This window comes from Sciurus vulgaris, assembly GCF_902686455.1.
Source record: "Sciurus vulgaris genome assembly, chromosome: 1".
Taxonomy (NCBI): Eukaryota; Metazoa; Chordata; class Mammalia; order Rodentia; family Sciuridae; genus Sciurus; species Sciurus vulgaris.
This window is the reverse complement of record NC_136461.1, coordinates 212,576,898-212,604,153: the sequence shown is the minus strand read 5'-3', so window position 1 is coordinate 212,604,153 and position 27,256 is coordinate 212,576,898. Positions and strand designations below refer to the sequence as shown.

General features: G+C 58.2%; 2 protein-coding genes across 4 annotated transcripts; both read left to right on the top strand.

The window, feature by feature from the left end:
- Window positions 1–6,138: 6,138 nt before the first annotated feature.
- SCRT1 (scratch family transcriptional repressor 1) lies at window positions 6,139–13,526 on the top strand. Its single transcript, XM_079132269.1, has 2 exons — window positions 6,139–7,985; window positions 9,998–13,526. Exons 1-2 carry the CDS (start codon window positions 7,871–7,873, stop codon window positions 10,936–10,938), a joined length of 1,056 nt encoding a protein of 351 aa, XP_078988395.1. The 5' UTR covers window positions 6,139–7,870; the 3' UTR covers window positions 10,939–13,526.
- A 3,239-nt stretch (window positions 13,527–16,765) lies between these two features.
- Window positions 16,766–26,647, top strand: DGAT1 (diacylglycerol O-acyltransferase 1). Of its 3 annotated transcripts, none has more exons than XR_013762605.1 (17): window positions 16,766–17,165; window positions 21,730–21,817; window positions 23,997–24,037; window positions 24,123–24,208; window positions 24,291–24,343; window positions 24,444–24,549; window positions 24,654–24,761; window positions 24,849–24,923; window positions 25,010–25,113; window positions 25,214–25,252; window positions 25,324–25,365; window positions 25,441–25,485; window positions 25,570–25,682; window positions 25,763–25,828; window positions 25,921–25,959; window positions 26,098–26,160; window positions 26,264–26,350. XR_013762605.1 is itself a non-coding variant. In XM_079132172.1 (17 exons), exons 1-17 carry the CDS (start codon window positions 16,951–16,953, stop codon window positions 26,417–26,419), a joined length of 1,488 nt encoding a protein of 495 aa, XP_078988298.1. In that variant the 5' UTR covers window positions 16,767–16,950; the 3' UTR covers window positions 26,420–26,647. The 3 variants fall into 3 exon arrangements, 2 of the variants coding, with proteins under 2 accessions (XP_078988299.1, XP_078988298.1); XM_079132172.1 differs by having other exon boundaries at window positions 16,767–17,165; window positions 25,921–26,008; window positions 26,264–26,647; XM_079132173.1 differs by lacking the exon at window positions 25,214–25,252 and having other exon boundaries at window positions 25,921–26,008; window positions 26,264–26,647.
- The last annotated feature ends 609 nt before the right edge of the window (window positions 26,648–27,256 follow it).

The following is a 27,256-nucleotide window of genomic DNA, read 5'->3' as shown; positions in this document are numbered from 1 at the left end:
GCCTTGAACCAGCAATGGCCTTCTTCCCCAACCTCTGTGGGCTGGTGTGGCTCAGCTGGCTGGTTCTACTACCCCTGTGTGGCCGGGATTGCTCATGTGTCTACACCAGCTGGAAGCTCATTGGGGCCATGATGTCCAGTGCAAGCCCCACCCTCCAGAGTTGCTTCCCAAGTGGCATCTAGTCATTCAGCAGACCTTCCTGGGCTTGTTTCCAGAGGGGTGGGACCAGAGAGCAAGGCCTAGCAGGCAGGGTGACTCTGGGTGCCTCTCAGCTTGGCAAGTCACACAGGAGTGGGCTGAAGATGTCTGCAGGGGTCTTCAGGTGCAGAGACAGATCTAACAGCCCAGGCTCCTCCCTACACACTGCATGGTTGGGATGTCTTCCATGGATGCTTCTGTAGGGACAGTCAGCGCTGGATGGTGTAGCTGGCCTCCAACAGGCCAAGTGCAGAAGAAGAAAAATGCTGCTCCACAGAAGGAACCCGGAAGGTGCCACCTTGTCCACCAGAGCCCAGTCCACTGATGTGATATGCCCTCTGTGGTTCAGCAAGAGATCATTCCAGCCATGGTTTCCTTCCCAACTTCCTAGCATTCACCCCTAGAGAACAGTGACATACCCGACTGAGGGAAATTCTACAAAATACTCCTCCATTCTACAAGGTTGAACATCACTGCTCAAAACTGCCAAGGCCATGGAAAATAAGGGGACTGAGAAACTGTCACAGACCACAAGAGACATGAGACTAAGAGCAGTGTACTTACTTGGGGCTGACTCTTGGAAGAGGAAGAGGAAATAAGCGGAAACACAAGAGAATTCCAAACAGAGCCTGCTGGAGTTAATAGTAATGTGTCTGTCACTCAAAGCTGGTCATCTTAATTATGTCAAATGTACCATATAAATTAACATATTAGCATGAGGAAGTGAGAGAGGGTGCAACAATTTCTTGAATTATTTTTGAAAGCTTCTGTATGTATTATATTTATTCAGATTTATTCTAAAGTAAAAAGTTAAAAAAAAAGTGAAGGGGCGGAACGTATATAGCGCTGTAGTCAATAGAAATTCTGAAATGTGTGGCAAGTTGCTCTCTGCCTGTCTTGCAGGTAGGGAGTTGTCCTTGGCTGGGTCCATCTGTGCTCTCAGAGGGTCTCTACTGTTCTCTTCCTGGCTCCATCCTTTGAACCGTCTTTTCCACAGGAAATGTCCACATTCTTTTTTTTTTTTTTGGGGGGGGGGGTACCAGGGATTGAACTCAGATGAGCCACTGAGCCACATCCCCAGCCCTATTTTGTATTTTATTTAGACACAGTGTCTCACTGAGTTGCTTAGTGCCTTGCTAAGTTGCTGAGGCTGGCTTTGAACTCTCAATCCTCCTGCCTTGGCCTCTTAAACCACTGGGATTAAAGTTTGTGCACCACTGTACTTGGCAAAAGTCCATTTTTCTTTTTTTAGAAAGCATATATATTTTTTTTTCGTTGGCAATGGACATTTATTTGCTTATATGTGGTGCTGAGAATCAAACCCAGTGCTTCACATGTGCTAGGCAAGCTCTCTGCCATCAAGCCACAACCCCAGCCCTGAAAGATCCATATTCTTGACCTGCTTTCTATCTACAGAAAGGTTGATGCTTAGCAGTCTCACTGGTTTGAATGATTCTCTGTCCTGTTTAGTTTAAGATACTGTGATTCCTTTTATAACCATACAGATAGATTTTCTGGGCTCGGTGGCAAACACAGATATTTGGGAGCCTGAGGTAGGAGGATGGAAAGTTCAAAGCCAGCCTCAACAAATTAATGAGGCCCTAAGTAACTTAGACCCTGTCTCAAAATGTTAAAAAAGGGGGGTGGGAGGGGTGAGGGGAAGGGGAAAAATAACAGAATGAATGAAACAACATTACTCTATGTAAATTTATGATTACACAAATGGTATGCCTTTACGCCATGTACAAACAGAGAAGCAACAGGTATCCCATTTGATCACAATAAAATAAAAAAAAATAAATTAAAAAAAAACAAAAGTCAAAAAAAAAAAAAAAGGGCTGGGGACACAGCTCCTGTCCAAAATGGCCAGGCCTTTTACGCCCATATGGAGAAGTTGCTATATACAGGCCACTCTAGAAGGCTGTAACTGTGGGGCCAGGGCTGTTAGCAGCTGAGGGAGCCCCTGGAGCATCCAAGTGCAGCTTGTCCACACCCTGCACTGCCAGCAGTGACCAAAGTCTTTCCTTGGAGGGTGACCTGGGTCACACATCCACCACAAAGGAAAGCGGCAATGCAGGACAGGAAAGAGGCCACCTAGAGTTGAGATGAGTGGGCAGCTCCCTGTGGTCCCCAGGGGACAACACTCCCTGGACAGTGAGGAACTGGAGGGGAGACCAGAGGTGGCCTCATGAGTGTGTTGTCAGTGTGGACCCTTCTTGGGTGCAGCTGGGGGACCCAAGAGTGGGGCTGAGTAAATGCTGAAAGTGTACAACTCAGAGGAGGTAGGGCGAGGGAGGGACGGACTTCCTAGATTAGGAAGTAGGGGTGATGTTGCCAGGCTTCTGTGCAGGGCTCTATGGAGTGAAGGCAGGTAAGGGTCTGCTGTCCACTGCACCTTCCCTGTGGAGGTGGAGGCAAGGCCCTGCAGGCCCATGTAAGCACTCTTCCTTTCCTTCCACTTTCTTTCTTCCCCATGAGTCCAGGTTCTCCTTGATGTCTCCTTTAACACTGGCCCCAGCCCATGCCTGTAATCTCAGGGACTCAGGCAACTGAGGCAGGATAATGGCAAGTTCAAAGCCAGCCTGGGCAACTTAGGGAGACCCTAAGCAACTTAACCAGACCCTGTCTCTAAATAAAAAATAAAAAGGACTGAGGATGGGTCCAATCCCCAGTACCTAAATAAATACCCCAAGAAATGTCCTGCAGGCAATAGAAATGCCCTGTGTCTCTATAAAGCCAAGAGCACATGCACGTGTTAAGTTGATGGAATACCTACATTTAAGGTCTTTTATAGTATGGAAATCATATCTTTAGCAATTAAGTGATCCTTGCCCAAGGTCAAGGGTCTGAGCAGGTCAGGCAGTTGGACTTCTGGGTGACAGGCCCCTCCATTATCAGTCAGAGTCTCAAGATATAGGATGTTGAAGGGTCAACCTGTCAGAAGCAAGATGGGAGCAGGATCTAATGACACCTGCTGAGCTGACTCAGCAGGTTGAGGTCTTTGTTTTGGCTCCTTAGCTGCCCACCCATACACCAACTCTCCAGGCCTTCGTGTTTCTCATGTCTTTATTCAGAGAAAAAAGTGGCATTTGTGATATAAAGTCTGGGATTTGCTTCAAAATGACAAGAAGTAGGGGGAATTGGGCTGTTGGGAGCTGGTCTTTGGCAAGTGTGGGCATTGGAGACCCTCATTATCTGGGTCTCTCTGCTTTTGTGCATTTTTGGGGTGGATACTGAGGATTGAACCCAGGGACACTTAACCACTGAAGTACATTCCCATCCCCCACCCTGTTTTTTAATTTTGAGTTGGAGGTCTCAATAAGTTGCCCAGTCTGGCCTTGAATCTGTGATCCCCAGCCTCAGTGTCCCAACTTGCTGGAATGACAGGCATGCCCCACCACACCTGATGCTTTGGTTCATATTTGACAATTTCTATAATAAAGCCAAAACCCTGAAATTTGCATTTTGTCACTTAATCTTTGGATCTAAGTAATGTCTTTTATTTCTTGTTACCAATCACCTGGTAACCTTTTTGGGATCTTGACATCTTTGTTCTGTTAAAAGTCTATTTATGCCAGTTATTTCTTTTTATCATCAGAATATAAGCCTGATAGGTTTAGTGCAGAAGTCTTCTACTACTTTGATCAACTTTGCTCTTTGTTTTTGCTCGTCTTTTTCAGGGACACATCATGGTTGTGTTATGACCTGAACTCTGTCCTGTGACCATGGCCTCCAAAGTTCATGCCCCACTAGGACCAAGTCTGCCCCACCCTTACACTTTTTAGAGCAGACCCCCAGCCCTGAAACTCTCTCCTGGGGCTCCCGCTCTCACCAGGGCGCCCCCACATCCTCTCCTGAGGGAGCCTGGCTGCTGTTAACCTGACAGCCCCCTCTGTCACTGTCGTCTCTCCCCACCTAGGACCCTGAACTGGAGGCCAAGCGCCACCTTCCTTGTTCTTCACTGGGATTGCAGACTTTCACTTCCCCAAGAGTCCTTGCTGGGACAGGAGTCGCTGCTGCAGCGGCCACCCAGCACCAGCCCTTGTTGATACATGCCCCCATGGCTGTGTTGAAGCTCCTGCTGGTGTCAGTATTCTTATGGACGATTCTGCATTTCCTGCCCTCACAGCCTTGACCTTTTCTTCCTGCTAATGACCTCCTCCTCTATCCCAACTATATGCTCCCCCACAGCAACTGTGTCCTTGTTTCAACACAATTCCCCATTCTCTGCCCATCACTTCCTCCCTGCCCAGCAGGAGGGGTGAACCCTCCAGGATAGGTTGTCCACTGATTCCCTAGATTGAGTCCTGCTGGGGCAGACAGGAATGGGACCACAGGATATGAGGGTGGGCACACCAGGGTCTCTTGCCTTCCTGGTGGTGGGGGTGCTGAGAACACAAAAGTGGAGCCCCTCTCTTAAACCTGAACTTTCTGCTATATGAGGGCTGGGCAGGTCTGGGGGTGACTGTACAGGAGAGGCAGAGGGTAATAGAATCAGTGCTGGAACCCTGAAGCAGGAAGGGAAAAGAGGCTGGGCAGAGCTGTAAGTTGAACTAGGATGGCAGTGAGAGGTCCCCATAGGAAGACTGTGGGGAATGACTAGGAGACCAAGTGCAGACAGAGCCTGGTGCATCCACCCAGCTCTGGGCCCTGGATGGTTCCTCTTGGGGAACCAAGTCTTCCAAGATCCTGGCTCCAGTGGAAGAAACTCAGGGGATCCCCAGGATAGAGTGACTAAAACCTTTCAAAATTAGAGTCATCTGCTGTCCTTTAACCTTTTCTGGCTGGACCTCAGGTATGGGGCACTACCAGATGAAGAGGGCCGAGGCCGGGATGGGGCAGGATGTTTGCAGGGAGGCAAGGCAAAAAGACCCAAGCAATTGCTCCCAGGCCACATGTGCGCTCAGTACCCAGGTCGGGGTGGACTGATGGTCAAGGCCTGGTCCCAGCTGCCTCTCCTTGCTGGGCGCCCTGGGGGTGCTGAAGGATCCACCCAAGTGCGATCAAGGGCCTCCAGAACGGTACCCTCGGGAACACCTGGCCGTGGGACACATGTGTTCACACTCTGACGTCTTGTCTGTCAGGATGGTTGGGGGCCAAGGGGGCTGGGAGATGGACAAAGAGAGTCAGGGATGTGGACAGAAAGAAGATGCGGGTACCGAGATGTCGAATGGAGAGACGAAGGGTGAGCGAGTGGTGACAGAGGAATGGCACCCGAGAAAAAGATGAGAGGGGCAAAGGACCAAGGCGGAGGTGAGATAGAGGAAGGGAAGAATAAGGGAACTGGAGCGAAACAGTACCGGGATAGAATGACGGGATGACTGGGTCAGAGAGAGGGGACGGAGAGGGAGTCGGAAAGACAGAGCTGGGGGCGGGGACAGGGTCCAGGAGGATGCAATAAACGCCGGGTGAGAGGATTGCGCCTGGTGCAACCTGGCAGCGCCCCGAGGGTCTGCCTGGTAATTAGGCCTCCTTCCAGATGGGCCCCCCAGTCCCGCAATCAAAATGCTAATTGGCCCCACGCCTCCGCCTGCGCCTACGCCGGGAACCCCTGGGAGGAAGCCTGGTAGAGCCGCGCGGCCGAGGGGACCCTCACCCCGCCGCGGCCTCGCCGGCTGCTGCTCAGCGATAAGGGGGCGGTCTCGCCCATTCCCGCCCCTCGGGGACGCCTGCCACGCAAGATGAATGTCTGGCCAGCGCCTGGCCAGGCCTCTGGCAAAGGGCCGGAGGGAGGTCTTCACGCGCCTTGCGCAGGTTTGGTCGCTCTCAAGCACTCTAACCCGGGGTAGGCAGCGCCAGCGGAAGCCGCGGGTCGCCGGCGCAGGGGGCGGCCGCTGAGCTCAGCACTCCCGGCGCGCCCCCGTGCGCGCCCCCGCCGCCCCGCACAAGGTCACCGCGCGCGGCGGCGAGCGTGTCCCCGCCTGGCCGCTCCCAGGAGCCGCCCCGCGACCTTGGTCCCCAACTAAAGCAGGCTGTGTGAAGCGCGCTCGGCGCAGGGAGACCCCGATGCTGGGCGGAGGCAGGAGAGGGGACAATGGCGGCGCCGGCCCTAATTGGGATATAGGTACCCGCGTGCGGCCATTGTGAGGCCGCAAGCCCCGCGCCCCTCCATTGGCCACCTGGCCTGACGTCATGGGGACTGCAAACTCGGGGCGGGCGGCCGGCCTCGAGAAGGGTTATCCGCCTGGTTGCGGGGCCGTGGGGGGAAGGGGAAGCTGCAGCCGTGCGGAAGGGCGGAAACCACCTATGAAGCCACATTGAAAGCAGAAGCATGGCTTTCCCCTGCACACCCCGCTCGCTGAGAAGCCACGGCGATCGACGTCTGCCTCACAGGAGAGAGGCGGGGGCGGGGAGGCCCCTCTAGCGGGCATGGGGTCAGCCCGGGTGACGGAGTGGCAGGAGACACTGCGGCACAGGGCGCACGCCGCACTTCCACACTGCGCTTTCGCTGCCTCAGCATTCGCTCCTTGGTCTCCCGCCTCCCCTCCCCCGCACATCCCGCGCCTCTAGGCCGCAAGCGAGGCGACCTGCACCGGCATGGGGTTAATCTACGTTCCTCCTAAATGACCCCGAATCCGGGATGCGTGGGTGCCGGGCGTATTCCCACTCTCCCCCCCACGCCGGATAGTGCGACCGATCGCTGGGCCGCTATTCCCCCAGCCGTGCAGGGAACTCCCCACACGCCGAGATGAGGCATCCCCAGGACCCTTCCCAGGAGACCCTGGCGGAGCCCGACCCAACGCAGCCATTTCCGTTGGCCTCTTCCCCTCCCCCAGCTCCTGGCTTTAAAAGCCAGAGGCTGGGCTGGGCAACCGGCAGAGGCTGCTTCGGGCTCAGGAGGCCTGCCCGCGAGCTGTCCGAGCTTCGAGCCCCGCCCCCGGAGCCCCGGCCCTCCCTCCCTCGGCCCGCCCTCCCTGCGCACCCCTCCCCCCGAGGACCCCCGCCCCCCGCCCGCCGCCGCCGCTGCTCGCTCGGGCTGCAGAACAATAAAGGAAGCCTCCTAGAGACCCCCGCTGAGGACCCCCGCCCGGCGGCCGAGCCCCCCCGGGCCCGCCCCTCTCCGCCCGCGCCGGCTGAGCGCGCCCGGGCGCTGGCCGTGGTGCTGCCCTGGCCGGCGCTGGCCGCGGTGCTGAAGCTGCCGGCGCTACTGCTGCCACCTCCACCACCGCGTTCTCCCGGCCTGGTGCCGCCGCCCCCGAGGACATGGGGGGCCGCTGACTGAGGCTCCGCCGCGGCGGCGGGGGGGGGAGGGGAAGGGGGCCGCGGGGCCGGGCCAGCCCTGCACCCATTCGCAGCCTCCAGGCCCGGGACGGAGCCGCTCCCCCCCCTCTCCGCCCCCCCCCCCCCAGCCTCCTCCCCCGCCTGTCCAGGGGCGGCACTGCGGGCTGGGAAGCCGGGACCAGAGGAGGGAAGGAAGGAAGGAAGAAGAGGAGAGGAGAGGAGAAAGGAAGGAAGGAAGGAGAAGACGAAGAAGAGGGGGGTCCGGAGGGGCAGAGGAAACGCAGGGCAGAAAGGAGGAGGAGAGAACCGCACGCAAGGCATCATCCACAGGCCAGAGTGGAGACCGGTGCTGACTCCGCTGCTCCTCGGATGGTGACCGGGCTCCGCTGCAGCTGCAGCCCCCTCGAGCCCCGGCTCCGCAGGCCCGCAGCGCCGGAGCCCCGCAGGAATCATGCCCAGGTCCTTCCTGGTCAAGAAGGTCAAACTTGACACCTTCTCTTCAGCAGACCTCGACAGCTCCTACGGGCGCGCCCGAAGCGACCTCGGAGTGCGACTGCACGATAAAGGTGCGAGCTGGGCTGAGGCTGGGGTGAGGGGCCCAGGGCTTTGCTAGAATGGATGGGTGGCCAGAGTGTGGGTGTGGAGAGGGAGGGTCTGGGAAATAGACGAAGGAACCAGAGCGGGCAGGAGGCTGAGACTGAAGCTGGGACTGTGGAGGGGGTGGGGAAAGAGGATCGCAGAGGCAGGCCAGATTTCAGCCAAGGCTGGACAGAGGGTATAGATGCTGGAGAGAAGGTGGGGAAGACGTGTTAGGAACAAGAGGTACTGAAGGTATACACTGACCCACACCCTGACACATGCAGAGACAAACAGCACACAGCAGCATGGACACCTGCTGACATTACAAGGACCCAGCCATACCAACACATGCAGACCCACACCCAGAAACCTGGACCCGCCTCACTACCCTCTTCTCTTCCTTGGTTGCTCCTCCAAGCCCCCTGCTAGTGCTAGCTGGATAATGTTGATAGCTCCAAGGAGTAGGCATGGGGTCCAGCAGGCTGCCCACCTGTCAGGGCCAAGGTACCAGCAGAGGTAGCAGCAGTATCTTCCCTGGAGTCAGTGTCAGGGAGGAAGATGTGGTAAAGGGAAGCCCAAGCTTCTGGAGGCTGGGGAGGCTCTTTGTGTAAGTGTGCCCAAGTTCAAGGACAACTGTTAGCATGCAGACAAGGGGAACTGAAGTGCCAGCAGCATGGGGTGGCAGAGCAAATGTGACCTGCAGGAGCATGAGCCTGTGTGGGCCCATGTGACTGCCTGTGCCCATGTGACTGTGTGCGCTTGTGTGTGACCCTGTGTGAGTGTGTGCCTGCCTGTGTGCCACTACATGGGACCATGTGACTCTGAGGCCGCTGTGTGCCATGTGACCCAAGAGTATGTCTGGGGTGGCTGCATAGGTAACCCTGTATGAGTGGATGGTGAGTGCCAGGGTCAGTGAGCAAGCTTACCCTTTGAGGGGACTGCAGAGCTGATGGTGGCTGGGATGCTGGGTATAATCCTGAAGGAGCCAGAGCCTGCATGATGAGGGGTGTGCATTTGTGACTTTGAGGTTGTGAGATCCATCTTGTGCCTTGGGAACAACTGCAGTTATTGGCATGAATGATGCCATCCTCCTGCTTGTCCCTGAGAAGGTGTCCCCCATGGATGTCCTGGCAGTCTCCTGATCACAGAATCTTCCTAGTTGGTATTTGGAGTGGGGTCAGGAAGGTTCCTGCAAGGGGTTAGAGTGTGGGGAGAAGAGGACAATGTGAAACACGGTAGGACCCAAGGGTGCACGATGAGGGAAGAGAGTGGAGGTAGAAGAAAGTGGATACAGGGAGATGGGTTCCAGCTGCAAGGGCATGGGTCAAGTCGTCAGAGAAGTGGGAAATGAGGTGGAGGTGCTTGTAAAGGAGGTGCTTGTAGAGGAATGGGGAGGTAGACGTCTCTAGGGTTTGTTGGACGACCTAGGGAGCCAGAGGGAGCCAGCATCAAGGCTGGGAGGGGGTGCTAGGGGCCGGAAAAGGGCCATCAGGGATACTTGAGAGGCAGGACCGCCGGGGTCCCTGGGCTGGCAGTCCTGCTTTGTGCACCGCGGGTCTGCAGTGTGTTGCATAATCAGGAAAGCTGCTGAAGTGGGGAGAACCCGAGGGGGAGGGGAGGGGAGGGGAGGGGAGGGAAGGAAGTAAAGGGAAGCGCCGCCCCTCCCCCCTGACCTTGAGGCTTCGGAGGAAGGGGGGCAGCCGCGCCCGAAGATGCGCCTCTCTCCTCCCCCGGCAAGGGCGGGGCGCTCCGGCGGCGGGGGCGGAGCTCGGCCGGCCCTGTCTCACCCTCTCCTCTCCTCTGCTCTCCTCTCCCTGCTGTCTTCATCCTTCCTGCCCCGTGGTACCCGGTCCCTTGTCCTTTGTCCTCGTTGTTTGCCTCCCTCTCGGACTCTGGCGTTTCCCGCCGGTGTCTGCTGTCCCCTGCCACCCGCCTGGTGTGTGTCTTGCCCATTGCCCGGTTCCCCTACCTCTGTCTGTCTGTCTGCCTTGGCCTGCAGGATACCTCAGCGACTACGTGGGGCCCACGTCCGTCTACGATGGCGACGCTGAGGCGACGTTGCTCAAAGGGCCGTCTCCGGAGCCCATGTACGCTGCGGCTGTGCGGGGAGAGCTGGGTCCCGCTGCCTCAGGCTCGGCGCCGCCGCCCACCCCGCGCCCAGAGCTGGCCACTGCAGCGGGCGGCTACATTAACGGCGACGCGGCGGTCAGCGAAGGTTACGCGGCTGATGCCTTCTTCATCACCGACGGGCGCTCGCGGCGTAAGGCCACCAATGCCAGTGCTGCCGCTGCCCCCTCCACAGCCTCAGCGGCTGCCCCCGACAGCGACGCAGGAGGTGGGGGTGGGTCCAGCGCACGAGGCTCGGGCTCAGGGCCCGGGGGCCGGGGAGGCACGCGCGCGGGGGCGGGCACCGAGGCGCGTGCAGGGCCAGGAGCCACTGGCGCTGGTGGTCGGCATGCATGCGGCGAGTGCGGCAAAACATACGCCACATCGTCGAACCTGAGCCGCCACAAGCAGACGCACCGCAGCCTGGACAGCCAGCTGGCGCGGCGTTGCCCAACGTGCGGCAAGGTGTACGTGTCCATGCCGGCCATGGCCATGCACCTGCTCACGCACGACCTGCGCCACAAGTGCGGTGTGTGCGGCAAGGCCTTCTCTCGGCCCTGGCTGCTTCAGGGCCACATGCGCTCTCACACAGGTGAGAAACCCTTTGGCTGTGCGCATTGCGGCAAGGCCTTCGCCGACCGCTCCAATCTGCGCGCACACATGCAGACGCACTCGGCCTTCAAGCACTTCCAGTGCAAGCGCTGCAAGAAGAGTTTCGCGCTCAAGTCCTATCTCAACAAGCACTACGAGTCGGCCTGCTTCAAGGGCGGCGCCAGTGGCGCCGGAGGCCCTTCAGCCCCAGCGCCGCCGCAGCTCAGCCCTGTGCAGGCCTAGGGCTGCGGAGCTTCGGTCAGCCAGGTCGGCTCTCAGCAATACGAGCCCCCAGGGAAGTCTCCGCAGGCGTCCGTGCTGAGGGGCCGGAGGGCGGGCCCCTCCTCACAGCAATAGGGGGAGGGAGCCGGCCCCACCCCGCCCCGCTCGCCAGGGGCCTTACCAGCCCCTTCAAGCAATAGGGTCCCGAGGGGAGACCCACCCTGAACCCCCTCCCCTCCTCCAGGGTGCCCCAGGCTTTCTCCCAGCAATAGGGTCGATCAGACCTAGAACCGAACCTCATCTCTTAGTTGGGTCTCTGTAGACCGAGGGTGGGGTGAGGTAGGGAGCGCCCTCCTCCTTCCTCTGCGCCCCTGGATCGAGTTGCAGAGACTCAGGTCTTCCCTATCCCTTCCCAAGCCTTCCAGGCCGGGCCTTCGGCCCAGACGTCCAGGAAGCCAGTCCCTCCTGGCAGTAGGCCGCGGGAAGGGCAGGAGAGGGGGCAGGCCGCAGAAGCATCCTGCCCTGCAGGCTTCGCCAAACTCCTGGGAGTCTTAGACGAGTTGGGGATGGGGAAGGGGCGTGGACGGCGGCACTCCTCTCCCTCGGTTCTTTCTGGGGCCTCAGTCCGAGCCGCCCTCCTACCCTCCCCTCGTATCCTCTGCCAAATCCGAATTCTTCCAGCCCAGTTTCCCGGGCTCTGTCCTCCATAACAAATAATAATGACGCATATCAACTCGCATGGACTTATCCGACCTACTCAGATCCCGCTCCCGCCCTGCCCCGGGGCTCCCCTCCCTCGTACCCGGGCTTTCGGTGTTGGAGGACAGATACCTGACCCGGCAGGCAGGCGTGCACTGCCCTCTACACACCTCTGTATTCGCTTTGCGGGTAAAGCCCCTGCGGGGGGGGGGGGGTTGCGGACGCGTCGGGTTTCTTTCTTTCTGTATTTGTACGTTTTATTTATGAACGGATTGCACTCGGGTCAGGGAGGAGGCGCCGAACCCTTATCCTTCCCGCCGACGCCCGGGACTTGGGATGTCCAGGATCACTTATTCCGCCTCTGAGCCGGGACCCTAGCTGGGCTCTGCCTCCTGGGAGCCGAGGACCCCGCCTCCCAGAGGCCGACCCCTCCTCCGAGGCCCTGGCCCCATCCCCACTCAGTTGCCAACTTTCGCCCGTCTATGCCAAAGCCTCGGCGGCGACCCTGCTCAAGGGCCCGCCCCATTGGCCGCCGCCTTTGTGACGTCACTGCATGCAGCCCCACCCCTCCTCCCAACCCTTCCCGGGGCTGCCCGCTCTCCCTTCCTCTTAGTTAGTCCGATGCCGACTATAGAGCAATAATGCGCACTGCATGCGAAGCTGCCGCAGCCTCTAGAGTTACTAAGAATCAGGTATTCCCCGCCCTTACCCAACTCATAGGCCCCTAGATCAGGGATGCTGCGCGGGGCCGGCCGCGCAGACTTTCTTTCTCCCCTTCCCGCCCCCAACGGCAGAGCCAGCTGGGCCGGCATGATGGTTCCAGGGGCAGGGGCGGGGTGGTTGCACCAAGGCCTCTCGGTCAGTTGGCAATCGCTCACCGGCCCTTTACTGGGCACCTATTTGCCAGGCCCGTTGCTGAGTCTGTCAGAGACACAGCCACTTTGGGGGAGGTGCTTGTCCGCGACAGGAGCCCAACCGGCTTTCGTGGGCCAAGGACACAAGCAGATGCAAAGGGCAGGGACCCTGGGCTCAGATGGCCCCGCTCCTCCCCACCTCTGTTCGGTCCATACTGGTTATAGTGGGGCTCTGCTTTTGACTTGGGTCATGACTTCCCAGGTCAGGCGGGATGTACCCAGAGTCCCAGAACCCAGCTTCACTAGGGTTGCCCACACAGGGCCCAATCTTTTGATTCCCTGGCAAACGCGGCTCTGCTGTGTGCGGCCAAGGTGCAAGCTGGAGTATATATGAACAGCCTCATCCCCAGCACCAAGCGCGGCTGCCCCACAGGGGCGGCCCTGCCGGTCCAGCATAGCTGTGCTCCCATCCAAAACCCCACACATCTCCAGGGGTGGTGCCTGCATAGCTTCCCAGCCCAGGTCTGCCCGCCTGTGCAGCATGCACACGCACACACAGGCGCCCCGCCCCACCCCACTCCGCACTCCTGTCTACCTACCTAAGGAGAATGCCCCAGGGCCCTGGGCCCTCCTGGTTCTCCCGCTTCCCCCACACCCTGCCGCCGTGGAAAGCCATGGGCCCCCTCCTGCCCCCATAACTAAGCAGCACAATAACCGACTTAGCGAATTCAGGTAGAAGGAACGTTTAGGTAGCACCTATTTTGTACTGATTCTACAAGTAGGGCCCGAGGTGCGGGGCCCTCGGGTGGGGGCTGTGGCTGCCGGCCCGCCCCGCCCCCACCCCTGCCTGCGCCCCGCCGCCTTGTACATTTTCCCTGCCCTGAACAGGCCGGGATTTTTACTCGGGCCGCGCCCCTCTTCCGCCCCCATTTGGGGCCGGGCCGGCCGGACAGACGGACGGACGGACAGACCTCCTTCCTAAGCACAATAGCACCAGCTCCCCGGAGCGCCGCACCTCCACAAGGAGAATAAATGCCACTCTTGATAGAATTTGGAGTGTTGCCTGATGTGATGTGTCCTCTCTGGGGCGCTGCTGGGGGTGTCTGGGAGCATCTTCCCCGTGCTGAAGTCGAAGCTCAGGTACCTGGTCCAGGCCTTTCTTCTAGTGGAGAGGGCCTGCTTGGCTGGTTCAGCCACAGGAGCACCTTCCTTGAAAGCAGAGCAGTGAGCATTTCTCTGTGGCAGGTGAATCTGTATGAGGAACTGAGGGCACAAATGGGCTCTAGCTCAAGGTCAGGCTTAGCCCAGGTTGATCCAAAATGGCCAGACTATGTACAGCAAGGGATGCAGTCCTCTGGGATGTCTCCACTGTTCCCTATTTTCCTTATAGGGGCTTCTGCTCCATGGCCTGACCTGAAGGCAGATATAGCAACAACTCCAGGGCTCTCATCCTTAGCAAGCTCTCTAAGTTGCTATTGGAAGAAAGGAGATGGCAAAGATTCTGAAATCTAGCTCTCCCTGTGGCCTGCTGCCCTCGTCCTGACCACCAGACTCTGAGGTTACGCTCCCACACTGCTGGAGAATGCTGCAGGGGTGAACCCATTCCAGGGAGAATGTGCCCTAGGGACAAAGAGGCTTTCACAGTCACCACCGTCCTTGGGCTCTAGACGGAGTAAGCAGAGTTGAAATGGGTACAGGACTGTGCTGGGTAGAGACAGCAGAAAGGCAGGGACCTCCTGCCTTTCAATGGCCCCTAGTAATAAGGTAGACAGTCATGAATTGAGTGGCTAAAAGACTTTGTCAAACTAGGTTAGTCTTAAACTGGGGTTAACACAGATGCTCATATCCTGGCAAGGGCAGGGGCCAGAGCTGCCCAGTGGAGATATAGCTCTAGCAGGTAATAAAAAGCCTATGGGTCTGATGCCTGGAGGGGGTTATAGTGAGGGTGAGCATCCCCTTCTGGGGATTTCCACCAACAATAACAACTGTAGGAATGAAGGCATGCCTGATGCTGCGAGGGCTCCTCACTGTCACAGCCTCTGGGCTTGGGGGCATCACTGTCCTACTTGCAGATGAGGAAACTCAGGGAGGTGATAAAGAGCTTTTCTAAGGTTGAAGGACCCAGGGCTGCCTTTGACATAGACATATCCCTGCCCCAATACTCCACATACCACTATACCTGGATCTACACCATGGCAGGTAGAATGGCTCCTAGCTGTGCACTCCTTCCTGAAGGATCATAGGTTCAGTCTTTATGGGCTGTTACTGCTTCTTTAGGATTCTGAGGCTGATGGGGGTAGAAGGATGGAAGTGACCTCCCCAAACCCTGGATGAGCCCATCAGCCTATTCCTCCTGGCTGTCCACAGACACTGCTTTCCATTCTAGTGAATGGGTGGTACAGGCCTGTGAACAACACTGCCACATACTCCCCCTCCATGCTGCTGGTTGGTTTCCTTGGTCTGCCCATGACCCCAAGACACTGGGGACAGCCTGGGACCCTTTCTAAACCTCAAAACCCTTCTGTTCCTCTTATTCCACCAGGATTACAAGGTTCCCCACACAGCCTGGTCCCCCTTATTTGTTGCCTTTCTAGGTAAAGAGAACTGCACTATGATTTCCTTGCCAGCCCTACCACACCACTGTCTCCAACCAACCTCACCTACTCTGAACTTTATCCTCTCCCCTGGTGCCCTAGGCCACATCTTGACCTGGACTTTGGTGTACTCGTGCTGTCTGCCAGATAACCTACCTTTTCCTACCTCAGACTTCCACCCAGGCCCCGCCTCCCTAGGCAAGCCCGGCCTCTGCGCCACCATTTTCTGCTCCACCAGTCTGGCCCGCCATATCCTCCAACTTGGTGGCTTTGGTCCATCCTCTGGTAGTCTCATTCCCCAGGCCACTTGCCAGCTGATAGCTCTGAGCCAGGATGTGGCCGAAGGCAGTCAGCTCCTACACGACTCTCCGATCCTCATTGGCTGGTGCGCTGGGCCTCTCCCGGCTTACTGACATACTCAGCGTTCAACATTTTCTGCCTATCAGCCTGGCTTGGACCGGCACTCTTGTTATTTCTTGGTTCCAAATTGGAGGATGGCAATGGCTAGAGCGCCCTGGCAGGGAATACGGAGGACAGGGATTCTTGGGTTCGCGAAGGCCTTGTGCTAACTACCTAAAAAGGGAGTGGGGAAGGAGTGGCAGAGCTCCCATGGCTCGCTCCCGTGGCTCACCCCCACGATCCAGCTTCCTTTGGGGTCCATACTCACAAAGTCCCAGCCCTGCCTGGTTCGGGCCAGCCGCAGGGCAGTCGCTGTGGTTTTGACCCACCAAGGCCCGGGCCTGAGGGGCTTTCCAGCCGTCAAGGCCGTTAAGACCAAGACGGTTTCCTGCAGGCTACACGAAGACACCTGCCAGGTAGTCCCGGTCTGCCTGATGCCTGGGCTGACTTCAGGTCAGGAAGGCCAGTGGCAACAGGAACACTGTCATGGGGACCGGCCCCCCCCCCCCCCACCACCGTCGGAGGAGGTGAAACAAGGGTGAGCTCAGTTGGAAAGGTGTGCCCCGTTTGCTCCAGAAAGGTGCTTCTTGGCCCTGCTCTCCCTTGGGAAGCGAGCCTCTGTGCGTCCCGTTGCTAAACGCATTTCTGGGGAAATCCGGCCGCTTCGCGAGTTCCGGGATGCGGTCACTGCGTGCCCGCTGCAGGACGCATGGCAGCCCTAGAGGGCGCCCCGAGCAGCCGTGATGGCTGACTAGTTGCTTCACTTAACCGTTGGGCGATTGTGTATGCCTCCTGTGCCTTGGCCTGGGCATCTCCAGCTTGATGCTCCGACCTGGCCTTTGTGAGAAGTCCCCCTAAGTCCATTCAACTAGGTCCCTGAGTGGCAGCTAGAGGGCTCTAGGGGCCCGACGGCGTCAGTTTCCGTCGGGAGCGCGTTCGGACACCGGCTCCGGGCAGCCGGAAGGTCGCGCACAAGGCGTTTCATAAACGACTGCATCCCAAACTGCTCGCCAGGCTAACGGATGACGAAGCCCCGTGTTTACAGAAGCGGGGCAAGGGCAGGCGAGCGGTCCGGCGCGGCGCGCAGCCGCCTGAGCTGCGTGGCGCAGCCCTCTGGCCGCCCAGATCCCTCACTAGGCTGGGCAGCACTTCCGACGCTGCAGGCAGAGGACCCGGACCTCGCCGACGCGGGTCCCATGCCGCCGGGCGCCTGCGACTCCCAGGATGCCCCGCGCGCGCGCCCGCGGCGACCGCCACTCCCAGGGTGCCCCGCGCCGCCGCCCCGCGCCGCCCCGCCCCCGCCGGCTGTGCACTACAAATGGCCGCGCGCGGTGGCCGCCGGCCAGTCAGTGGCTTCGGAGCAGCGCGGCTGCGGGGTACGGCGGCCGGCAGGGGGCGGCAGCGGCCGTTGCTCAGGGTCCGGAGGCGGGGTCGCGGGCCTGGAGCACTGCGAGCCCAGCGGGCCACGACTGGTGCGGGCTGAGGCCATGGGCGACCGCGGCGGCACGGGCAGCTCCCGGCGCCGGAGGACTGGGTCGCGGCCCTCTGGACAGGGCGGCGGCGGGCCCGTGGGGGCGGAAGAGGAGGTGCGGGACGGGGCCACAGGCCCCGACGTGGGCGCGGGGGGTGACGCGCCGGCCCCGGCCACCTCCCCCGACAAGGACGGAGACGCTAACGTGGGCAGCGGCCACTGGGAGCTGAGGTAACGGAGCGCCTGACCCCTCACCTATGACCCCAGGCCCCGCGACTCTCCCCCTCTTCCGGGAGTGGCCAGAGCAGTGCGAGTCCCGAGTCCGGAGACGTGTGTGCCTCTTGGGCACCGCGGGAACACTTGAGACTTTCCCGGGAGGGTCACCTGCCAAGGTCACCCAGGTCATCCTGGCCAGACAGAGGGGAGCAGAGCAGCAGCCCCTTTTCAAAAACACCGGAGCCGATGTACAGTCAGCTGGGTCCAGAGGACCTTTCTGAGGGGCCAGGTGGAGGCCTGGGCCTCTCCTGAGTTGGTCCACTTTCTCCTCTAGAAGAAGGTGTGTGGATGGGGCTCGTGGTGAAGGGGTCTCTTGAGGGCTGTGGGGGATACCTTTCCAGTTAGGAAGGATCCCAAAAGAGGATTGGTCTGCCGGGGAGCGAGCTGCTGGCGTCAGGCCTGTCTGAAGACAAGGGAGTGGGTTTGCCCAGGGCAGGAGTGAGTGCAGGAGACTTTCCTACGGTTGCAGACCCTCCTGAAAGTGGCCCATTGATCCCTCACGCAGTGGTTAGGGCCCTGTTTATGTTACCAGAACAAGTACTGCTGTGGATGGTTGGGCCCTGTGTGGGAACTTTCATCCGCTGGTTGTAGTGCAGGAGAGGGTTTAGATGTGGACACAACTACAGGTGGGGCCCTGCTTAGCTGAAATACTAACAGGATGGAGTAGAGGACTTGGCCTGCCTTCCAAGCTGGCCTTGGTCTTCCCCAAACCTCCCTTTCTGGTCATCATCCTGAGATTCTCAGGGACTCTGGCATAGGGAGCACCTGAGGGGCTAGGAGGAAGGATTGGTTGGCAAGGACTTTCTTTCTCAGTAAACAAGAATTGAGGCTTTCTTTACCTAGCATTCTAGGGAAGGGATTGAAGGAGGGCAGCTTGGGTACAGGCCCTGTCACTGTGCTTGGTGATGCTCACAGTTCACCTGGGAGATAAGATAACCTCAGAGCAAGGTAGACATGGCACACTATGAACAAAGGTCGCGTAAGGAGGCCATGAAGATACTGTGGGGGAGGAGGCTGGCCCTTCTGAGAGGGGCACTGGCTTCCTGGGACCTGGGAAGGTGCTCCAGTACCTCCTGCCTGAATAGGAGTAGAGGGCTCTGGAGTCCTTCTCTGTTGAATGCCCCAAGTTACCCTCCACAAGGTTGGGGGATGGTTTATATGACCTCCAGAGGGGTTGAGAATTGGAGTTATTTTGTGTGATATTGACAGGGAGGTCCCGTCTGGGCCAAGCTACAACCTAGGCCTATGCAGGGGAAAGCAGTTACATATCTTCTTTGCACTAGCCAGTGAGCCTTTTCCTTGTCTGTGCCTTGTGAGGCTAATGGGAGAGGCTGAGGGTCTCCCTGGGAAGAGGAATGATACATAGCAGCCACGGGGCCATCCAGGACTGGAGAGAGAAACAGTTGATTATCCACTTGTGGGTCTCCAGGTCATGCAGGCTCTGTATGCTTATCTCTCAACCCCAGGGAGGCAGCAGGGCTTGAGGATTGCTGGTTGGGGTGTTGGACTTCATTCCCCTGCTGTCAGGCCAGTTCTTGCTGAGGCTATGCTCCTGGAACTTGACCTGTAGCTCACCTGCTTGTCACCCTTCTCTCATCAATTTTGCTTCCTCCCTGCTTGTTGCTACTCTTGGCCTAGCCCAGTCTTCCTCTCCCCCTTCCTCCTGATTCCTTGAGCTCTGGCCTTGTCCCCTCCCCAACACTTCCTGCTCACCTTGGACTGGGCAGGTAAGCTAGGCTCTGGGTGTGAGCTCCTTTCTTCTGCCCTGTGGCAAGATGAGGCTGTGAGGCAGGAAGGGGAAGCACTCCTTGCTCTGCCTCCTGTTTACCTTTCCAGACTCTGCAGATTCCCACCAGTCCATGGTTCACAGGTACCCTAGGCATAACCTTTTGGTTTTGAGGTTTTCCTAGGGTATTTTTCCCTGGGTGTCCTACCTACCTCTCCAGCAGAGTGTGAAAGGTGTGGGGAGCCTGGCCCAGCCATCTGGCACTCCAGGGCTTGTCTCAGGGGTTGGTGTAGAGGAAGCGCTGAAGAGGTGGCAGCTGGGAGGGGAACTGGCACTCTGTCCCCCTCCTTGCTCCACTTGGTCCTGGAGCTTGACTTTGTGGTCCAAGAAGCGGTCCACACTCAAAGGCTGTCTTTGGGCATGGTATAGACCTTAGCAGGTACATCATGGGGATCCTTAGCCCATGTGAGATTGAGTGTGAGGCAAGGAGAGGGTACCCCTTCCTGCTCTGCCTTCAGTTCACCTGGGTAGACTTGGGACTGTAGGAGGGAGAGAGGGCTGTTCCAGGTCCTCTTGGTCCCAAGGAGTGGGTGTAGGACAGTTGGAAGGTGCATGGTACAGACAGGCCTCTAATAGGTGAGAGGGGGGACAAAAGCAGCTTGGGTATGGCTGGCCAGCACCCTCCTCCCCTGCTGGCCATCCCTGCAGCCTTCCCTCTAGCCTGTTTTCTGCTGACCGCACTGGCAAACCTGGGCCTTTGTGGGCATTAGAGTAGGGGGCTTCCTCCCCTGGGGTAGGGGCCTCTGTGCTGCATGGGGTGGGGTCCTGCCTGGGGGAGGGGCTAGTGGGAGGCCCTGGGAGGGGCCTGAGGTATGGGTGTGTGCTATTGAGGAAGGCCTTGAAGCCCAACAGGAGGGATCTGGAGAAGTTCTGTGGATTTCTGGCACCAGCCTTGGAAAGCAAGACCCTTTCCCTACTACTGTCTTCATCTTGGAAATGGCCACAGATAAAGCAGCATGCTCTTGGTGGCCCAAAGTGGGCAGAGGTCACACTGTTGTGAAACAGCCATGATGGTGTGAAGACAGCATGACAGTTGGTAGGTCGTAGTACAAGGAGGCCAGCCAGGAGGCTTCGGGATAGTTCTGGTGAAAATGAATGAGCTTCAGCTTGCAGGAGGGGCATCAGTTGAGAGGCCCAATCCAGCAGACAGGCCCAGAGAGGCCATCCTGCTTGCCTCATGGTACTGAGGCTCTGGGGAGGGCAGACATTTGAGTGAAGCCAGTTGCAGGGTGCCCCAAGGGAAATAGTTGGAAAACCAGGTATAGACTTTGGGTGAAGGGGGGCTCAGGTAGAAACCACAGCCTCACTGTGTAGCTCAGGGTGAGCCTGGCGGGTAGATACAGGAAGTCCAGGACTGAGTTTGGGAGAGAGGGTTGGATAATGGCAGGGGCTGAGGTTGGAGTGGAGCTGAGGTGGGCAGAAGGAGGGGTGTTACCACTCTTCCAGTGGCCAGAAGCTGCCAGGGGCTAGTGTGGATGGTGCCAGGTGCTGAGCAGACACCTGGGGATGCAAAGGTCGAACCCTTTGGCACTGCCCCTTAGTTTCCTTGGTCCCTCCCCCTAGGGGTGCTGTCTGGTCACTGCCCTTGGCCAGAAACAGACTTGCTTCTGGGGACTGAGGCAAGCCAACTCTGAGAGGGCATCTGTGCCTTAGTGCCCGTCATGGGCTCCTCCACATGCTCCCCCTGCCCACATGCCCTGAGGGGGAGAGAGTTATGGTGGGAGGGATGGGGAGTCTCTGGCTTCTCCTCTTACAAAACTAAAGCCTTACTCAATGCCACACGGGACTTCCTGGTGGCACAGCAGCTGGAGGGCAAGGCGGGGCCATAGCTGGTATGAGTGAGCCAGGGTACTGGTTCCTGGGATGTGGGCTCTGGCCTTGTTCCCGTTTGTTCTTGCCAGGGGCTGGGTTTGAATCTTGTCTCAGCCACACCACCTGACCCCTCTGCCAGGCAAAGGTACTCCTCTTCACAGGCAGGGTCTTTAGGGAGGGGTATCTTCTACCCCAGCACTTGGTGGAAACATTCCTGGTGTTGGGGCCTGCTTCTGCCAGAAGCCTGCCTGCCATCAGGTGCCTGGCCCTCTAATGACCTCCACTTGGCATCCCCAGCCTAGGCAGGAACATAGCATTTACCATGAGCACATGAGGTCTCAGTCATTGCCCCCAGAAAGGTGCATAATAGGCTGGATGCTTGGCTGGCCATAGGACTGGGTCACTGCCCACTCAGGCTTGTGTCGCTAAATGTGGGGAGGAGGCTTATCTGGGCTCTGGTGAGAACCTTTTAGCTTATTGGGTGGTGGAATGGGTGGACTGAGCAGGGTGGACTCTACCCACACCCTCTGTCCCAGCAGTGGTGGGTGGTACTGGGTGGGTCCACAGATCCCTGAGTTGGATTATTATGGTGGCCTGAGACCCTGATTTCAGTCAGGTGCCTCTGGGGAGCAAGGCCAGACTCCTAACCTGGGGTGCTCAAGCCCCATATAAACTTAGGTTAGCTCTTGCCTGTCTTTGATGAACCCTCTCTCTGCCTGGAGGAAAAAACCTCTGCATTTTCCTGAGAGTTTTGCCTACTGTAGGCCACATGGCTTCTGGGTAGTCTTGTGTGGCTCCTCCTCCTGGGGAGTGGGGTATGTGGGCAGAAGAGACAGTTGGGTGGGAATGGGTCACAGTAGTGGGCCCATCTCTGCCCTGTTGGTGTCTGCTCACTAGGGGGCCTATCCCCTACTCTGTCAGGTGCCATCGCCTGCAGGATTCTTTGTTCAGCTCTGACAGTGGCTTCAGCAACTACAGAGGCATCCTGAATTGGTGTGTGGTAATGCTGGTGAGTAGGATGCCCACCTGTGACCAGGTGTGGCAGAGCTTTCCAGGTGGGCCTTTCCCTGAGTACAGGCTATGCCTCAGGGGTGTGGGGGCTGGTGCTAATGTGGGCTGGGGTGCATGGGTCATGTTGCAGCTACCCTGAGAAAGTTGCAGCTCCATGTGGCTTATAGCCCTGGGTGGGTGGAGGAAGCAAGGGTGATCCCTGTAGTGGCCACATGGGGGTCCTTTGGGGTCCTAGGTTACCCCGTGGAGGCCATGTGAATAGTGCAGAGGCTGAGCAGTACACTTGGGGCACAAAGAGTTTAACTGAGAGCAGTGCCTCAGGAGTACAGGTTCCCCTGTATGTATTGGCATGACATGGGAGGGCAGAGAGGAGGAGAGTACTGAGTGGCCCCTGAGGCTGGGAGGCTTTTGGGGACCGAGCCTGGGTTGTTGTATGGGTACAAAGCTTTCCTAGCAAAGTGGAGGAGAGGTCTTACCAGTCATATGCCAGTGACCTCAAGGGCATAGAGACTTCTCCTGACCCCTCTCCCTCAGCCTTGGGTCCTAGTGAATGGAGAGACCTCTGCCATATCTAAGGTCCTGCTGTCTCTAGGACCTCATCCCCTGGTACTTTGTGGGGTCAGGCCAGCAGCCCCACCCCAGAGGCTATTAGAGTCCAAGGCTCAAAAGGGCAGGCAGCCTGTAGGGCAGGTCAGGGGCAGGCTTCTATTACTCAGGACTGATGTGGCCTGAGGCCTTTTATCCTCACTCAGATGTGAACACCTCTACTTTGGGTACAGCTCTGTGGTTGCCCATATGCAAGGGCTTCATGTATACCATACCCTGCCATGTCTTGGGAGGTCCTGAAATTCCACACTGTTAGCCTGAAGAGGGCCTTGGTCTCAGTCAGCTGTAGGGGGCCACAAACTAGGGTGAGTGAGTAGCTGGTAGCACTGGGGACGTGGGTCCAAGACCAACCTGATACCCAGGAGATGAAATGTCCCATTTCTGGCCCAGGCTGGTTCTATAGTTTTCTCAGCCAGCCTGGAAAGCACTGTCTGTTCTTTTGCAACCCTGTGGGCCTGCCTGGCTCTTGAGCACAGCCCCACAACATTTCCCCAAGGAAATGGGCCCTCCACCACCTTCTCCCAAGGAGATCATACATCTTGGGCTCCAGCTGCCTGCTGTGGTCTCTCAGGAGAGGCCACACTGTGCTGTGATGGTATTGGGGTCATATGTGTTGGGGCAGCAGGGTGGCAGAGCAGCCCTGCAGTGGGGAAGGTGGGGTGGTGGCTCCTGTATCCCTGAGCTTGTCATCTCTGTGAAGCCTTCCCTGACCACTCAGGCAAACACACCACCAGTTTTCCCTTGCCAGTGTTGCTGTTCAGTTTCAACTGTGCAGGGCCTGAGCTCTGGGCACATGACCAGGTTGATGGCATCAGGGCCCAGCTCCTGGAGTGCAGGTGGTGCTTTTAAGATGGTTGAGGAGAGAGGACAAGCACCTAGTTCCAGGCCAGAGTTGGGGATCCTGTTTCAGGGGGGCTTAGCTCTTGGAAACTGCACTAGGACCAAGCCTCTGGGGCTTGGAGTATTTTAGGAACAGCTAAGGCAGGGCAAGGGCAAAGCACCTCTACTCTGACCCTCAACTTTGGTAGCATCTGTCACTTTCAGGCCTGCACCTGCCCTGCAGCCACTTGCACTGTAGGGACCAGCCTGGCTTGTGGGGTGGTATCCTGACAAGGGGTGGGCAATTCTTCTTCCTCAGTCTGGACTGCTAGTAGGGAGTGGTCCTTGGGGCTCAGCTTTGGGCAGGTATCCCTGGACAAGCGGGTGTGGGCTTTGGGACATCACAATAGTGACAGGCTGTCGGGTGAGTTGTGGCTTCCTCATCAGCTCAGCTAAGCTGAAGTGTGCGGGCTACTGAACAGTGGGTCTGTCTGCTACCCAAGATGTGGGCATCTCCTCAGTAGTGGTAGTGGAGTTGCTATTCCTTTCTGCCCCTGCACTGATATGTGGTAAGGTAGATGGTGAGTCTCAGAGCTTGGCATGGAGAATGGTGGACCTAGGACTGTAAGGCTGAGGCTGCTGCCTGGCCTAGGGTCTCTGTCCCCAGGGGAGGTGCTTTGGGGAGCTGGCAGGTGCTGGGGTGGAGTGCCATGTGGCCAGCACTACCATACTGACCTTCTGACCATCTGCAGATCCTGAGCAATGCACGGTTATTTTTGGAGAACCTCATCAAGTGAGTATCTTTTTCTCTAGATCCCATATACTCTGCAACCAGGCCAAGGCCCACTCCCAATCAGACTTCTTTGCCCCACCCGCAGGTATGGCATCTTGGTGGACCCTATCCAGGTGGTGTCTCTGTTCCTGAAGGACCCCTACAGCTGGCCTGCCCCATGCCTGGTTATTGGTGAGTTGGGCTCTGAGGAGGGCCATGGGTGGGGACCAGGCTGACCTGTCCTGAACCTGCCTTATGGTCCTTCTGTCCTCAGTGGCCAACATCTTTGCTGTGGCTGCATTCCAGGTTGAGAAGCGCCTGGCAGTGGTAAGCACAGTCCCTTGTGGCCTGCCCCCAGGTCAGCTCTCCTTACTAGGCAGTCCTTACCCAGGGTCCTTACCCTGAATGAGTGTTCTGCTCCCTACAGGGCACCCTGACGGAACAGGCAGGGTTGCTGCTGCATGTGGCCAATCTGGCCACCATCCTTTGCTTCCCAGCAGCAGTGGCCTTACTGGTTGAGTCCATCACTCCAGGTGTGCCCCCACCCATCCATCCCAGCCCATGCTGGGCTCAGCCTGTACAGTCATGGATCCCCAGTGATATGTGGGGGCTGTGGCTGAGCCTGCCTCTCTTGCAGTGGGTTCCGTGCTGGCTCTAGCGGCATATACCATCCTCTTCCTTAAACTCTTCTCCTACCGGGACGTCAACCTGTGGTGCCGCCAGCGCAGAGCTAGGGCCAAGGCTGGTGAGGCTGCTGAATTGGGGGGATTCACCTGTGGGTGGGCCTGGGTGGCATGACCCCACCCTGGTGTCCCCTCTGTTTTGCTTGCAGTCTGTGCAGGGAAGAAGGCCAGTGGGGCCACTGCCCAGCGTATGGTGAGCTACCCGGACAACCTGACTTATCGTGGTGAGGACCTGTGGGGCCAGGTCCCAGGGGAGGAGCTGGGGCAGGGTCAGGTCTGTGCTGGTTCCAGCTCCTCCCTTCCCTTCCAGATCTCTACTATTTTATTTTTGCTCCTACTCTGTGTTATGAACTCAACTTTCCCCGCTCTCCCCGAATTCGAAAACGCTTTCTGCTGCGGCGGCTCCTTGAGATGGTGAGGTTTGGGGTGGGGGGGAGGGAGCCACAGGGGTGGGAGGGATATGTGGCTGGTGGTGCTAGGTTCTCAGCTGGCTGCTCTTTGGTTCTTCCCCCAGCTGTTCTTCACCCAGCTCCAGGTGGGGCTGATCCAGCAGGTAAGTGGGTGAGGAGGTGGATGGCGGAAGTCAAGTGCAGCCTGGTACTGATCTGGTGCCCTCCTTTGCAGTGGATGGTCCCCACCATCCAGAACTCCATGAAGCCCTTCAAGGTGAGCAGCTGGGCTCTCCTGTGCTGGGGTAAGGTGGGTGGGAGCCACAGCCACTGAGGCAGACTGTCCCCTCAGGATATGGACTACTCCCGCATCATTGAGCGCCTCCTGAAGCTGGCGGTGAGCATTGGCTAGCAGTGGGCAGGGTCAGGGAGCATGAGAGGTGGGTGGGGCATCTGGAACCTGGAGTCCCTTCCACTACAGGTCCCCAATCACCTCATCTGGCTCATCTTCTTCTACTGGCTCTTCCACTCCTGCCTGAATGCTGTGGCGGAACTCATGCAGTTTGGAGACCGGGAGTTCTACCGGGACTGGTGGTGGGTGGCCTTGGGGGTGGCCCTGGGGACTGGGGTGGGCTGCAGCATGCTCTGCTCACCCCATTTTCTCTCAACCCCAGGAACTCTGAGTCCGTCACCTACTTCTGGCAGAACTGGAACATCCCCGTGCACAAGTGGTGCAGCAGGTGGGTGGGTGGGGTGGGTGCGCGTGCAGGGTGGGTGCGCATTGGTGCCTGTCCCTGTCCCAGTGTCATCCTGCAGCCTCCTTCCTCTGCAGGCACTTCTACAAGCCCATGCTCCGCCGGGGCAGCAGCAGGTGGGTGGCCAGGACAGGGGTGTTCCTGGCCTCAGCCTTCTTCCATGAGGTCAGTGCTGAGGGCATCCTGCCTCACCTCTAGGCAGTGGTGTGGCCAGTGACTGAGGCCCTGATGCCCTGTTCTCCCCCTCACTCCAGTACCTTGTGAGCATCCCACTGCGAATGTTCCGCCTCTGGGCATTCACGGCCATGATGGCTCAGGTGAGCAACACCCCAAGTATCTCACCCATCTGAGCCCTTTGCCCAGCGCCCAACCCTATCCTTGTGGTCATTGCCTGCTGACCTTGATCCCATGTGTCCCCAGATCCCACTGGCCTGGATTGTGGGCCGCTTTTTCCAAGGCAACTATGGAAACGCAGCTGTGTGGCTGACACTCATCATTGGGCAGCCAGTGGCAGTGCTCATGTACGTCCATGACTACTACGTGCTCAACTGTGAGGCTTCCGCAACAGGGGCCTGAGTTGCCCATAGCCAGGAGAGCCAGCCCTCCCTGCCCAGGCCTGGAGGGAACCTGGCTGCTGAACCTTCCTCCTGCCCCAGGAGGCCTCTCTGCCCCTATGGGGCTCCCTCCTGCTCCTTAGGGATGGAGACAGTGGAATCTAGCCCAGCTGGCAGGGGCCAGTGCCTTCCTGTGGGAGTCTGTGCTCACTTGTGGAAGAGGGTGCCAATAAAATGCTGCCCAGAGTGACCTCCCTCAGCCTTCTGGGGGCTGGTGGGAGGGATGGCTCAGTGCCAGTACTGTGGGGGCAGCTACTCCAGAGGTTTGAGGCCCTTCTGGTCCTCAGGTGACTGGCCAAAGCTTTGGAGCTCTTATATGCATGGGGGCATTTGGGTCCTGATATCTGCACCCCCACTACAGCTGGCAGTCACCTTGTATGCCTACAACCTCCTGGGGTGTGGGCAAGGCCACTCAGCTACAGCAGGGTAGGACACAGCCAGTAGGAGGTGGCAGTCACCCACAGTTTCAGCTCAAGGCAGTGGGGGTCAGGGTCAGCTGAGCAGTTCTGCTTAGGAAAACGGGGCCAAAGTCCCATTGCCTATTTTAGCCCTACCCAACTGATGCCATGTGGGGCCAGGACTCAGGTGTTCTGTGGACCCCAGTGGACAACTGTGCTTGGCTAATCTGGGTCTATCATGCTTACCAGAAGTTCCTGGGAATGGGGCTTAGTGTGGGGCAGGTCAGAGACCAGGGAGTAAATGGTCCCCAAGGCCTTTCTGACTTGGGTCTGGTGAGTCCTGGGCAGGACCCATGTCTGCAATCTTGTCAGTCTTCAGCAGGAACTTAACATTCCCAGAA